This window comes from Aedes aegypti, chromosome 3 (assembly GCF_002204515.2).
Source record: "Aedes aegypti strain LVP_AGWG chromosome 3, AaegL5.0 Primary Assembly, whole genome shotgun sequence".
NCBI lineage: Eukaryota > Metazoa > Arthropoda > Insecta > Diptera > Culicidae > Aedes > Aedes aegypti.
The window spans coordinates 274,565,178-274,580,124 of NC_035109.1; the positions used below are offsets into that span (position 1 = coordinate 274,565,178).

At 41.1% G+C, this 14,947-nt stretch overlaps 1 protein-coding gene across 3 annotated transcripts in view; it reads left to right on the forward strand.

Moving 5' to 3' along the window:
* The window catches only part of LOC5565509 (sodium/potassium/calcium exchanger 5), a 68,746-nt gene extending 54,384 nt beyond the window's left edge, over positions 1-14,362 (forward strand). For all 3 annotated transcript variants that reach the window (XM_021850278.1, XM_001649804.2, XM_021850279.1), the window contains 3 exons: positions 5,198-5,872; positions 13,131-13,232; positions 13,404-14,362. In XM_021850278.1, the coding sequence (XP_021705970.1) occupies positions 5,198-5,872; positions 13,131-13,232; positions 13,404-13,738 (1,112 nt within the window). In that variant the 3' untranslated portion in view covers positions 13,739-14,362. The remainder of the gene's footprint in view (positions 1-5,197; positions 5,873-13,130; positions 13,233-13,403) is intronic.
* Positions 14,363-14,947: the final 585 nt, after the last annotated feature.

The window sequence follows — 14,947 nt, forward strand, 5'->3', positions numbered from 1 at the left end:
TGTTCGTATCCAACGATTTGGTCTTGTTGACGTTGATGTTGAGATCTGCCGCTGAGAAGCGTTCGGCAAGATTTCGAGCTTTCTGTGCATATCAGAGCGCCAAGGATAACAATATCATCAGCCAAATCGAGGTCACTTAAGTGCCCCATAGTAGCGGTGATAGTATACATCCTTACCTCACTCCAGCTACAACCCGTATGGGTTCAGACAAGACCCCGTTGTGCAATACTCTGCACGTAAAGGACTCGTTCCGCGCATCGATGAGGTCGACGATTTTCTCAGGAACACCCTTGCGTCTCAGGGCACCACACATATTTTAGTGATTGAGTCGGTCGAAAGCTTTTTCGTAGTCATTGAATTTATTTTGAATGGATATATAATTTTTCATATAATCGAAAGTTGGTTTTCTGTTTTGGGGTACCGTAAAACGGGGTAACTTTGATAATGCGGGTAACTTTGATAATGCGAGACTCTCAACATACTAAACGAAATAACAAAGTCCCTGTTAATCTGTTAAGCAAAACGAATGCAAAAGTAAAGAGTATATGTATGAAACTTCATGTTAAAGCTATTTTCGTTGGAATCAAGTACATTTGAGGATTTATATGCATATATGGAAAATTTATAAGATTTTAGCAATTTTGAAATGCTCTCAAACAATCTGTTCTACGATCACTATTTGATGAAGTCATAATGAATTCGTCACTTATACTTGATAGCCTAGTTATAGTAGAACTCGAATTCGGTCACAAAACTCTTAGCGAAAACTATTTTTATAAACTGGGACCATTTTTGGAATCTAAGTCAGAAATTTCCATACAGCGTTAAACGCCTAAAGATATGCAACGCCCTACAAATGTTCTGTAATTTATTCAATTTTGTTCGAGTGATGCTCCATTATCAAAGTTACCCCAAAACAGAAAACCGACTTTCGATTATATGAAAAATTATATATCCATTAAGAATAAATCTTTTGGAAATCAAACAACTGGAATCGATAGTTAGGATACCAGTACTTGTTTTAAAAATATGAATTAAAATTCTTTGAAACAGCATGCATAAATAATCAAGTTTTCTTCGAAAAAACTATCAAAGTTACCCCGTTTTACGGTACCTAACTTTGATAATGGAGTATGATTCGAACAAAATTAAATGAAAAACGAACATTTGTAGGGCATTGCATACCTCTAGGCGTTTAACGTTATATGGAAATTTCTGACTTAGATTACAAAAATGGTTCCAGTTTGTGAAAATGCTTTTCGCTAAGAGATTTAAGACCGTATTCAAGTTCTATGATACCTAGGCTGTCAAAGATAAGTGGCCAACTATTCAAAACTACATCAAATAGTGATCGTAGAACAGATTGTTTGTAAGCGTTTCAAAAATGCTAAAATTGTGTAATTTTTTTTAAATTCGTAAAAAAGCCTATAATGTTCTTGATTCAAATGAAAACCGCTCTTACATGAAGTGGCATACTAATATTCTTTAGTTTTTCATTCGTTTTACTTAACTGATTAACAGAAATTATGATATTTCGTTTAGTATGTGGTGGGTTACGCACTATCAAAGTTACCCGCATTATCAAAATTACCCCGTTTTACTTGCAAAACTTGTTCGAAGTGCTCAAATCAGCATTTTAGCTGGTCCGTGGGGTCGGTTAACAGTTGTCCATTCGTGTCTTGCACGGGCAACGTCGTATTAATCTTTGCCTCGTAAAGGCGTTGTGAGATATCGTAGAGGAGGCGGAAGTCGCCGATTGCTGCGGTTTTCTCACCTTCGTCAGAAAGGGAGTTCACCCACGTTTGTTTGTTCCGCCTTAACTTTCCTTTCTAGAGCCGAGTATCGTTGATGGGAAAGTGCCTTGGCTCCTCTGGTTTTCGTCCGCTCTATCGCAGCTTTGACTTCTCTATCATCTCTAGGCGTTTTTAATGGCGGTCCATTGCTCTTCTGCGCTGCCAGCTTCCGAAATATTTGCAGTACGTGTCTCCAGTTCTTCGACGAAGGACCTTTTCACTGTGGCATCTTCCATTCGGCGTGTGTTTGATCGACGTCCGACTCTTTCCTCATGTCGACGAATCCACGTAATACACTGACGCACCTCGCCAATGAGATGGTGATGGTCGGATGCGATGTCAGCACAAGGCTTATAAATATAGCAGAATCTGTCCCGATGATATTCTGTGTTCTCCAAAGTTTAGTCAATGGACTTACCTCAGTCCTAGGATCTCGAATTTCATGCGACGCGCCTCGTTGGCGAGTTGTGCCAGTCTACCCCGCTGAGCTATAGTTAGTACGTTCCATGTTCCAATTCGTGTCCTTTGTTTCACGTTTAAAATCGTTTCCTTGAAATCAGTTAGTAATCTTAATTTTCTGAACATTTTTTGAAGTTTCGGGGACAATACGTTGTTAGCCTAAGGTTTCCTATCCTCCGTGATGATCTCAGGTGTAGCTTCCGGCGACGAGCATTCCTTATTCAGCCGCTGGATGCCAGTCAGACGCTGTTTGAGCCGCAGCTCCTTGGTGAACATACGCTCGGCGGACGCACCTACACAATCTAGCTGAAGTCAGAAGGAGAACAGCCCCAGGCTGCACTACCAGCTAACCACGCTCTAAGCTAGCGGTCATTTATCTCACTACCATTGTGCAGACCGAAAAGGAGATAGGAATCACAGCGCAACAAAAATTACATTTTTGCGTGTCTCAAGGATCAAATTATGTGTCTCTTGTGGGTTTGGGGTTGCTGAATCTGATGCCGTTCTCAGAAATTTCCCAGCACGTCACAATTTTTAGCTAAAGGTCGCCAAAGTTGTATAAAACATTGGTTTTATTGATGTTTACCTAAAATTTGAAGCATATTTTATCAAACTTTTTTGTGATCTTATCCACCAAGCATGCAAAAAAGGACTCAAACTTTCGTTTTAGATATATTTTGGTTGAAGTTTTACGATTCAATTTAGATTAAACCGATCTTTTTCAACATGCTTGCAGCCTCCATACAAAATTCTTCTTATATGGCAAAATACAAAACTTTTCTAAACCATCAAAAAATAACTTTTCCGCATCAAAAATATTATAAACTTTGATGACAAGTATTGTTATACAAATGAAGTTTGAATTCTGTGGCAAATTAAGCAAATGAATTGCCTTACAAGCTGGCAAACTTGCACGCAAGTTGGCTGAAAAAGTCAATTTTTGCATTTTCAACAACCAATATCTCAAAATCTGGACGTGCTATGATATTTCTGTAAACGGCAATCGATTCAGCAACACTTAATTAAGTAAATATAGGTATTTTGATGCTGGAGACAAAAACGTGTTCCGCAGTGAAATAGGAAATAGGAAATACGAAATTGGAAATAGGAAATCAGATTATAGAAAATTGAAAATAGGAAATTGTCAAGTCATGGACAGTAATGTTTTGGAAAGCTGTTTGAAGGGGCCATCAAAGTAACCAATTTTGTGTTTAGTATGAATCCATCACTTGTTATCGACTCATGGAGGTTTAACTGTAGGAAATAGAAAATTGGCTACAGGTAATAGGAAATAAGAAATAGGAGGTATGAAATAGGAAATAGCATATAGGAAATAGGGAATAAGAAATAGTAAATAGTAAATAGGAAATAAGAAATAGGATATAGCAAATAAGAAATAGGAAATATGAATGAGGAAATAGGAAATATGAAAATAGGAAAATTAGGAAATTTGGTAATAGGAAATAGAAAATCTTAAATCGGAAATAGGAAATTAGGAAAATTGGAAATTGGGAAACAGGAAATTGGAAATAGGAAATAAAAAATAGGAAATAGGAAAAAGGAAACAGGAGATAGAAAATAGGAAATGGGAAATATGAACCATGAAATATGAAATGGAAATAGGAAATAGAAAACTGAAAATAGGAAATAGCATTTTGGTAATATGAAATGGAGGATAATAAACAGAAGGAATTACCAATTAGAAACAACGACAAAAATTACGAACGGGTCTCTGTCTCAGGAAGATAGTAGATTGCAGAATGAATAATTCATCTAAATGTTCAAAAAAAAAAAAAAAAAAATGGTTGTTTGCCACCCAAGCCAGTCATTACAGCTGATTTTGCAAAACCATGATTTATTTAGTTTAGATCACTCCGACGAGAGCATTCCACAGACAATTGAAACGGACATTGGTCTTAACCTTATTGTCGTTGACAACCAAGCCATACTTCGCGTCACGATAAACTAAACAAATATTTCTCTAACTGCTCGGTACGATTCGAGTCTTGTATTAATCAATTTGCCTTGACCCTAATGTTCAGTACACATCCATCTGCCTGCGGTCCCTTTGGAAATAGGAAATAGGAAATAAGAAATAGGAGGTATGAAATAGGAAATAGCATATAGGAAATAGGAAATACGAAATAGTAAATAGTAAATAGAAGAAATAGGAAACAGCAAATAATAAATAGGAAATATGAATGAGGAAATAGGAAACAGTAAATAGTAAATAGGAGATAGGAGATAGGAAATAGGAAATATGAAAATAGGAAAATTAGGAAATTTGGTAATAGGAAATAGAAAATCTTAAATCGTAAATAGGAAATTAGGAAAATAGGAAATTGGGAAACAGGAAATTGGAAATAGGAAATAAGAAATAGGAAATAAGAAATAGGAAATAGGAAAAAGGAGATAGAAAATAGGAAATATGAACCATGATATATGAAATGGAAATAGGAAATAGAAAATTGAAAATAGGAAATAGCATTTTGGTAATATGAAATAAGAGATAAAAAACAGAAGAAATTAGCAATTAGAAACAACGACCATAATTACGAACGGGTCTCTGTCTCAGGAAGATAGTAGATTGCATAAAGAATAATTCATCTAAATGTTTGAAAAAAAAAATGGTTGTTTGCCACCCAAGCCAGTCATTACAGCTGATTTTGCAAAACAATGATTTATTTAGTTTAGATCATTCCGACGAGAGCATTCCACAGACAATTGAAACGGACATTGGTCTTAACCTTATTGTCGTTGACAACCAAGCCATACTTCGTGTCACGACAAACTAAACAGATATTTCTCTAACTGCCCGGTTCGACTCGAGTCTTGTATTAATCAATTTGCATCGACTCTAATGTTCAGTACACATCCATCTGCCTGCGGTCACTTGCCTTCGAATACTTTCCAGCTTAATTCAACCGTTCCCTCTCGTTCCACAGAAGCAATTGATGCGCATCTTCCGCTGCGAATCAGCCACTTCCAACAGAATGGAAATTTGAAGAACGTTACTCATATCGATGCGAGTAGCCCTGAATTGACGTCATCAAATCTGGAGATGCAAATTAAGGCGATCAGTGGCGGTGGCGGAACAGTGCCTGCACCCGTAGCGGCCCTAGCGGCTGCAACAGTACTCATCGGCGATCAGCACCAACAGCAGGGGCAGCATAAGCAGCAACAAATCAAGCGGCGGCATAGTGCCGGAAGTATGAACGGCACTGCGAGCTTAGATGAGGACGATCAACGGCCTCCACCTCCGAGTCCCTCAACTCCGCCGGTTTCGTCTGCGAGTGCGGAATCTATGAAGAACTCACTAAACGGGGATCATTCGGAGAAGGATGCCGGAGCGTTGGGAAATGGGGCAACCGGAGGCGAATCGGCTGACGTCAGTGACGACAAGGATGAAGAGTTCCAGTTGTTCAAGTATCCCTCAGGCCAGAGCAAATTGCGACAGTTCTCGTGGATCATAACGTGGCCGATCTATTTGCTGTTTGTCTTTACGATTCCAAACTGTGCGAAGCCACGCTATAAGAAATGGTTCCCATTGACGTTCATCATGTGCATCGTTTGGATTGGATCGCTGTCGTATGTGGTTGCGTGGATGATTACGATCATCGGTAAGTAAAAATTTCTCGTTTAAATATTTCCAATGTATGAAACTGCTTTCAATATTTACTATTATGCTTATAGAAACTATGGTTTTTGAGCAAATTATGTTCCATTCATGTGTAAATGTATTATCTTTTTAATGCAAGTGAGTTCGATCACATTCATTTTACAACAATAGGGTCCTAGAAGCCTGTCCCAATTTTAATGCCAAACGCTTAAGTTTAGGCCAAAAACACATGTTTACTCAATTTTTAATTGTTTTTCTTTTGTTTAAGTCCTTCTTGGCTTAAACTCAAATTTTGGGTATATTTTGCTTTCCGTGTCCCTTCCGAATTGTCAGATAGGAACAACCACAGTGTTAAAACTAAAAGCCCTGTGGTGTTTTTGTCGATCAAGCGAACGTCAAACATGATCAAAAGTGTCAAGGTTCATTTATGGACACAATTTTTAAATTAAAGTTTAAATATGATGTAGCCGTTATTTGTGCGGAAAAAATTGCTAAAATAACTGCAGTAACATGCGCTTTCGTGTAATTAAATAAAAACAAGATTTTATTTAGCATTTTAGGACCCAATTATTTATTTTATTTATTTGGTTTTACATCAATTAACTTGATGAAACCTAGCCAACAATATTTCCCCAATTGATTCGGTGCATGGCCGGTTCTCTCTATCTTCGACTGCGACCCACGCTCTCCAGGTCTTGGTACACCTGGTCAATCCACCTAGCTCGCTGCGCACCATGCCTTCTTGTTCCAACCGGATTCGTGGCGAACATCATCGTTACAGGGCTGTTGTTCGGCATTCTTGCATACTGGGTTCGCATCAGGATACTGGGTTCGCCGTAAAGTTGAGCGAGCTCGTAGTTCATTCTTCGCCGCAACACACCGAGTCCTATCGCGCTTGACCCCACCAACTAGCATGAACTTTGTCTTGGTTGCATTCACCACCACTCCAACTTTCGCTGCTTCGATTTTCAGGCGGGTGTACAGGTCTGTCACCTTTTCAAATGTTCGGTCGACAATTACCATATCATCGGCGAAGCAAACAAATTGACTACATCTCGTTAAAATCGTACCCCGGCTGTTAAACCCGGCTCTCCCCATAAGACCTTCTAGCGCAATATTGAACAACAGGCACGAAAGTCCATCACCTAGTCGTAGTCCCGGCGGGATTCAAATGAACTGGAATGTTCACCTGAAACTTTCCACAATTTTGCACACCTTCCATCGTCGCTCTTATCAGCAGGCTTGATAATTCTCCTCAACATCATCAGAGTTCGGTGACTTACTCTAGAGCAGTGTGCTGCCTTTGCCTCTTTGCGAGGGAGCGAAAAAATGCTAAGCAGAGAGGCAACGAAAAATGAGCTAGGAAGATGCAGCACAAAAAAAAAACCGAGTAAAATTCCATCAAAAAAGGGTACTCTCACAACTCCCCGAGGACTGTCTGGTCGGGCGGCAGACTCGAGAGTTCGTTTGAAGTGTGAGTGATGGTGAGCATCGCAACGAGAGAAAGAGAGTGCCTGAAAAAATCCTCGCATTTTTCTGCACTCTCACTCGAATCGCTTGAGGATCTGTGTTGAAAATTTTGAGATTATTTTTTTCTCCTCAGAAAAACGGCAAAATCGCCTCCTCTTTGCATCGCAGAGGAGTTTCTATCAAGCCTGCTTATCAGTCTCGTGAGCTTCTCGGGAAAGATGTTCTCGTCCATGATTGTCCATAGCTCTACGCGGTCGATACTATCGTATGCCGCCATGAATTCGATGAAAAGGTGATGCGTTAGGACAGCATTTTCGAAGGATTTGCCGCGCAGTAAAGATCTGGTTCGTTGTCGTTCGGCCGTCAATGAAGCCGGCTTGAAAACTTCCCACGAACTCGTTAACTACAAGTGACAGACGACGGAAGATAATCTGGGATAATCCTTTGTAGGCCGCATTTAGAATGGTGATCGTTCGAAAGTTCTCACAATCTAACTTGTCGCCTTTCTTGTGGATGGGGCATATTACCCTTTCCTTCCACTCCTCCGATAGCTGTTCTGTTTCCCACATTATGCCTATCAGCCAGTGCAGACAAATGGCCAGCCTCTCCGAGCCCGTCATTATGAGTTCAGCCCCGATACCATCCTTACCAGCAGCTTTATTGTTCTTGAGCTGGTGAATGGCATCCTTAGCCTCCCTCAAAGTGGAGGCTGGTTGGTTTCCATCGCCCGCAGTACTGACGAAGGCATTTCCTCTTTTGTCCCGACGCCTGTGCTCTTAGCGCCATTCAGGTGCCCGTCAAAGTGCTACTTCCACTTTTCGATCATCTGACGCTCGTCCGTCAAGATGCTCCCATCCATATCCCTGCACATCTCGGCTCGCGGCCCGAAGCCTTTGTGGGATGCGTTGAGCTTCTGATAGAACTTACGTGTTTCTTGAGACCGGCACAGCTGTTCCATCTATTCGCACTCCGTGTTCGTTTATTCTCACGAAAGAGGCGGGTTTGCTGTTGCCGTTTCCGTCTACAACGTTCCACGTTCTGCCGGGTCCCTTGCTGCAGCATGACCGCCCGTGCTGCGTTCTTCTTCTCCAGAATCTGCATACATTCCTCGTCAAACCAATCGTTCCGTCGACTCCGACCCACGTACCCGACGTTGCTCTCAGCTGCATTGTTGATGGCTGCCTTCACTGTTCTCCAGTAGTCCTCAAGAGGGGCTTCAGCCAGCTCACCCTCATCCGGTAATGCAGCCTCGAGGTGCTGCGCGTATGACGCTGCGATATCCGGTTGCTTGAGCCGTTCTAGGTCGTACCGGAGCGGCCGTTAGTACCGTACTTTGTTGACGACGGAGAGTTTTGGGCGCAGTTTAACCATTGCCAGATAGTGGTCAGAGTCGATGTTAGCGCCACGATAGGTCCTGACGTCGATAATGCCGGAGAAGATTCTGTCTGCTGTGGTGATCTCCAAGTGTATTGGTATGGAAGGCTGTGCTGGAAGTAGGTGCTACGAATGGCCATATAATTGGAGGCGGCGAAATCAATTACCGTAAAAGGGGGTTACTTTGATAGTTTTTTCGAAGAAAACTTGAATATTTATGCATGCTGTTTCAAAGAATAATAATTTATATTTTTAAAACAAGTACTGGCATCCTAGCTATCGATTGCAGTCGATAGATTGCCAAAAGATTTATTATGAATGGATATGCAATTTTTCATATAATCGAAAGTTGGTTTTCTGTTTTGGGGTAACTTTGATAATGGAGTATGAATCGAACAAAATTGAATGAATAATCAACATTTGTAGGGCATTGCATACCTCTAGGCGTTTAACGTTATATGGAAATTTCTGACTTAGATTACAAAAATGATCCCAGTTTGTGAAAATGCTATTCGCTAAGAGATTTGAGACCATATTCAAGTTCTATGATAACTAGGCTGTCAAAGATAAGTGGCCAACTATTCAAAACTACATCAAATAGTGATCGTAGATCAGATTGTTTGTAAGCGTTTCGAAAATGATAAAATTGTGTCAATTTTTAATATTCGTATAAAAAGCCTCAAATGCACTTGATTCCAATGAAAATAGCTTTGACATGAAGTGTCATACTAATACTCTTTACTTTTGCATTTGTTTTGCTTAACTGATTAACAGAAACTTCGTTATTTCGTTTAATATGTTGTGGGTCTCGCACTATCAAAGTTACCCGCATTATCAAAGTTACCCCGTTTTACGGTAGTCGTTTTCGTTTGTCAGCCGGTGGGCACAGAACTTTCCAATCGTCGGTCTGCACTACTCCTCCTGAGCGTTTGAATCTCCTATGATGATTTTGACGTCGTGGCTTTCGGCAGTTGTCGTACCGTAAATTCGGGTGTAATTGATCAGTAGGGTGAAATTGATCACCGTGTCACGCGATTTTATTTCTTGCTAATACTGCACCAAGCACATTGCAACCTATAGTAAATGAACATTGTTTGTCTTAAATAATGTCTGATTGTGTATTGTGAAGTTTTTTGTGCCACAGAATGTTTATTTCTATGAAATTAATGTAAAATTGTAGAATCAAGTTTAGTGTGGAATTGATCATCATCTATGAACATCTAGTTCTAAACAAGGATTTGGACATGGTGTAAACCTGGATGCTAACAATATATCTCCAAAACAGATTTTACTATCAAAACTCTTACCAATTTGTTCGTTTTGTTGAAAAATTCAATTTTCTGCAACAAAGTAGGGAAATCCTTTGGAAATTGCCTACATTTAGGCGTTTTTCGCGGTATTCTTGAAATTTAATTATTCATTATTTCCATAAATATTGTCTCGTTAAGAATTTGGCAAGCATATTTGGATTCAGGAGGCCCAAATTAAGTATGTAAAGTAGATTTCGAAACTAACAATAATAACAATGATAAGTGATCAATTTCACCCCGAAATGGGATTCCTCGATTTTTAATTTTAGACCAGATTTTTGACACTAACATCACATTTGTTAAAAAATTTCGGTGCATGAGCCAATGAGGTTCACCGTCGTACTTGTTTTCCTGCATTTAGTTGTATGATATTGATAACATTTTAGAAAGCATACCTAGAAAACAGTGAAAAATGATCAATTTCACCCGAAATTACGGTACTCGCGTTCAAGCTGCGCGTAAAAAGCGTCTTTGTTATCATCAGTGCTTTCGGAGTGAGGACTGTGCACGTTTATTATGCTGAAGTTGAAAAACCGGCCTTTGAGCCTCAACTTAAACATTCTCTCATTGATCGGCCACCACCCGATTATGCGCCTCTGCATATTACCCATCACTATAAAAGCTGTTCCCAGCTCGTGTGTGTTGCCTCAGCTCTGGTAGATGGTATGGTTACCTCTAAACGTTCGCACCATTGATCCCTTCCAATACACTTCCTGCAACGCTACGATGTCGAATCCGCGGTCCTTCAGCACGTCGACGAGTATGCGTGTGCTCCCGATGAAGTTGAGAGATTTACAGTTCCACGTACCGAGTTTCCAATCGCTAGTCCCTTTACGTCGCTGTGGTCTTCGCCGATTGTCCCGATTCGTATTCTCTTGTTGATTATTCGTTGTTTATTTTTTTACGACTGGCTTGCAGGGCCTAACACCAACCCCCTGGATTCCAGGGGAACCACTCCTCCTAAATTTTCGGAGGACCATGATGCGCAGTTTAGCTTAGAGTCCTTCTCTGGCACCCGGACGATGATCAGCCGCCCCTGACATGGGGAACAGACGCTGTTGTGAGCCGCTTCTAACATGGAGTACAGACGCTCCGGGTTTGCAGGAGCAAACCCCCCCTCTTCCCTGTCAGCATACGACCAAAGTTCCCACCGGGGTTGGTTACCCGATCTTTCCCAAGGTTACTCGGCCAATACCACGAGGAGGTAGGGATAGGAGTTGCTGGGCAAGAGGCTAAGGACCACACAAAGGGGCTATTTTATTCCTGCAGGTACGCAAGGTACCAATGGTACGCCATGCCCAGCCATTTACCGTGCCCGAAGTACTGTTCTGCAAATCCTCCAGAAATGCCGTGAATACCAAGTCCCAACGCATCACCTGTTCATCGATTTCAAAGCAGCTTATGGTAGCGTCGACCACGAAGAGCTATGGAAAATCATGGACGAGTACAGCTTTCCCGGGAAGCTCACAAGGTTAATAAGAGCAACGATGGACGGTGTGCAGAATAGCGTGACGATTTCAGGCATATATTCCAGTTCGTTCGAATCCTGCCGGGAACTTCGACAGGGTGATGGACTTTCGTGCCTGCTGTTCAAATTGACGTTAGAAGGTGTCATGCGGAGAGCCGGGTTCAATAACCGAGGTACGATTATCATAAGATCCAGCCAATTTGTTTGCTTCGCGGATGATATGGATATTGTCGGCAGAACATTTGGAACGGTTGCAGACCTGTACAGTGTACACCTGCCAAGTGACAAAAGTCGGCTTGGTGGTGAATGCGTCAAAAACAAAGTACATGCTGATAGATGGAACCGAGCGCGAAAGAGACCGCCTAGGAAGCAGTGTTACGATATACGGGGATTCTTTTGAGGTGGTTGATGAGTTCGTCCACCTCGAATCCTTGTTAACGACTAATAACAACGTAGTCGTGAAATACGGAGACGCATCATCAGTAGAAGTCGTGCCTATTACAGGCTTGAGAAGAAGCTGCGATCGAGAAAGATTAACCCCCGCACCACATGTATCATGTACAAAACGCTTATAAGACCGGTGGTCCTCTATGGACATGAAGCATGAACCATGCTGGAAGAGGACCTGCAAGCACTTGGAGTGTTCGAACGAAGGGTGCTTAGGACCATCTTTGGCGGTGTGCACGAAAACGGTGTGTGGCGGCGGAGAATGAACCACGAGCTCACTAGGCTCCACGGCAAGCCCAGTATCCAGAAGGTGGCGAAAGCCGGAAGGGTGCACTGGGCAGAGCATGTTGCAAGACTACCGGACAACAACCCTGGAAAAATGGTGTTCGCGTCGAATCCGGGGTTGGTACAAGAAGGCGGGAAGCACAGCAAGCTAGGTGGCTTGATCAGGTACAATCTGGAGAGCGTGGACCAAATTCGAAGTTGGAGGGACACAGCCATGGACCGAGTAAATTGGCGTAACATCGTTAACGAGGTTTTATCAAACTAATTGATGTAACACCAAGCAAATTAATAATAACATGAAGTACCAATTGTTCGCCATGTCCAGCATTTACCAGCCAAATTTTGACTATATAATTTAAAAAAAATATATATCTAAAGATACCGATAAGTTAGAAGAACAGTTTTGTTGGCAATATTGTCCTTCAGGTTAAGGACTGCTTGTCATTAGCTTAAAATGTTTCTTATAAGATGCACTAATGTGCGTCATATATTACAAACTAATATATCTCAATATACTGCATGGGTTTTCTACAAATAGAGCTTGAGCGTAAAACCGATTCGTTCTAACAGGGTCTCTGAATTGACCCAACGCGTACTTGCGATGAGTAAACAGTATCAGCTATCTAACAACTTATCATGAAGTAACAAAAGTGTTCAACGCATCATCTGCATCGCATCGCTGATTAGGTTCATCCAACTACGTCATAGGGCGAACTTTGGCACAGCAAATTGAAAAAAGCTGATATCGAATTCTTGCCGATACCGATGACCGCAGCAAAATGAAGCAAAACCCGTTTTTATCGAAAATTGCGCCTTAATCCACGGTCATGGCTAATCACACGACTGATAAGACAGTAGAAATTGAATTTCCTTGTGATTCCATCCATGCCTTATTTGTTTTCCAGGAGATACGCTCAAGATACCCGATTCGGTGATGGGGATCACCTTTTTGGCAGCGGGCACCAGCGTTCCTGAGGCCGTATCCAGCGTAATTGTGGCGAAGCAAGGTAAGTTCTGCAATCCGCATACACTTGAGGCACAGACAAACAGACGTAACACATAGAACAAAGATAGAAATATAGCCGTAGCGGTAAACGCGCAGCTATTCAGCAAAACCATGCAAGAGTGGTAGATGGAAATGAAGTTTGGTAGAAACAATAATTTCTTGATCGTTTTAGGTTACGGTTCGATGGGCATCAGCAATTCAATTGGATCCAACACTTTCGACATCTTGCTGTGCCTGGGTCTACCGTGGTTCATTAAGGCAGCCTTCTCGCCCATCGAAAAAGGTCATCACTGGGTAGGAATCAACTCGGCTGGATTGGAGTACTCAGCCATCTCGCTACTGTCGACGTTACTGATGCTGTATATAGCCTTCTGGTTGAATAAGTTCAGGCTAGATCGAAGAGTTGGGTACGCGTGCCTTATCATGTACGCAGTCTTTTTGATCCTGGCAAGTTTGATTGAGTTGAACGTATTCTTCCCAGTGAATCTCCCGACCTGTGTGCGGTGAGTGAGTTGTAGGAAACTTTGAGTTGTGTCGATAAAACGAACGGTTTTTATCTGCAAATCTGGCGCTGGGTGGTGCCCAATTCGAATTGATTTTTTACCTTACCTGCTGCTGGTGTCACATGATACTCGCGTGACAAACCCGGTCGGGGGGAATCATTCGGCTTTTTTTTTGTTGATGTTGTTATTGTTGATATTGATACTGTTGGTGCAACTCGAATTTGGACGACGCCCCGCTGATTACGGTTAAGAGTGAGTGTGTGTTGATAATGAAGAAGACGAATAAAAATACAGGGCGGAGCAAAGCATCCGCAAAGAAATATATATATTTCAATGAACGATTGAAAGAAAAGTTTTAAAATGAACCAAATATTAGCTGTATTTGACTTAATGCCAAGTGAAAACTCAGCACCAAACTCAAAATAAGAAATACATAGAACAGACTAAAAACCTCATAAATACCGTACTGAGGAGCAAGCACTATTGGTTTTTAATGTACTTGTCACGAACAGCACATCAGAAGACGTCCATAAATGACATAGCATTTTATGACGGTTTTATCGATTATTTCACAATCCACGCTACAGAAAAGAAAAAAAAAATGTAAAAAAAATCGAAAAAATGCTACGTCGTTTGCGGTGTAATGGCGATGGTGGCCAGAATCTCGGATTTTCCCAATTACATCTACGAAGACCAAAGGATTGCCGGAATGAGCAACAAAGAATCTCTTCTTCTCTATTGTAAATATTTGCGTGTCTTTAAATAAATCTTTGGTAGTTGATAGAATAAATGAAACTATGTGTAATTTTGAATTATAAAACAAAGTTTGTTTTAGATAATATCCGAACAAATTCTAGGGAAGGTATGATCCAGAAAAAAAAACAAAATTCCAATAGACCTTGTGTGCTCATTTAACGATAGTTTATCCACTGGGTTATTTAGTAAGGAAGAAGCATTGGTTTTGGCCATACGCCAGGTGTAGCCATATAGGGTGTCCCAGAAAGTATGGGCACGACTTTTACCATACTGCCATTTCGAGACTAGTGCAGATAAAAATCTGATTTTCACACATTATGCTCTTGCACTTATCAAAATCAGATTTGGAATTTTGAGCGATTTTTTTCGCTACCTTTTTGTTGATGGTGTAACATTTTTGGAAGCTCCTCTTATCAGTTTTGCACAAATCGCGTTAATTTTAACGACTTTGTCGTAC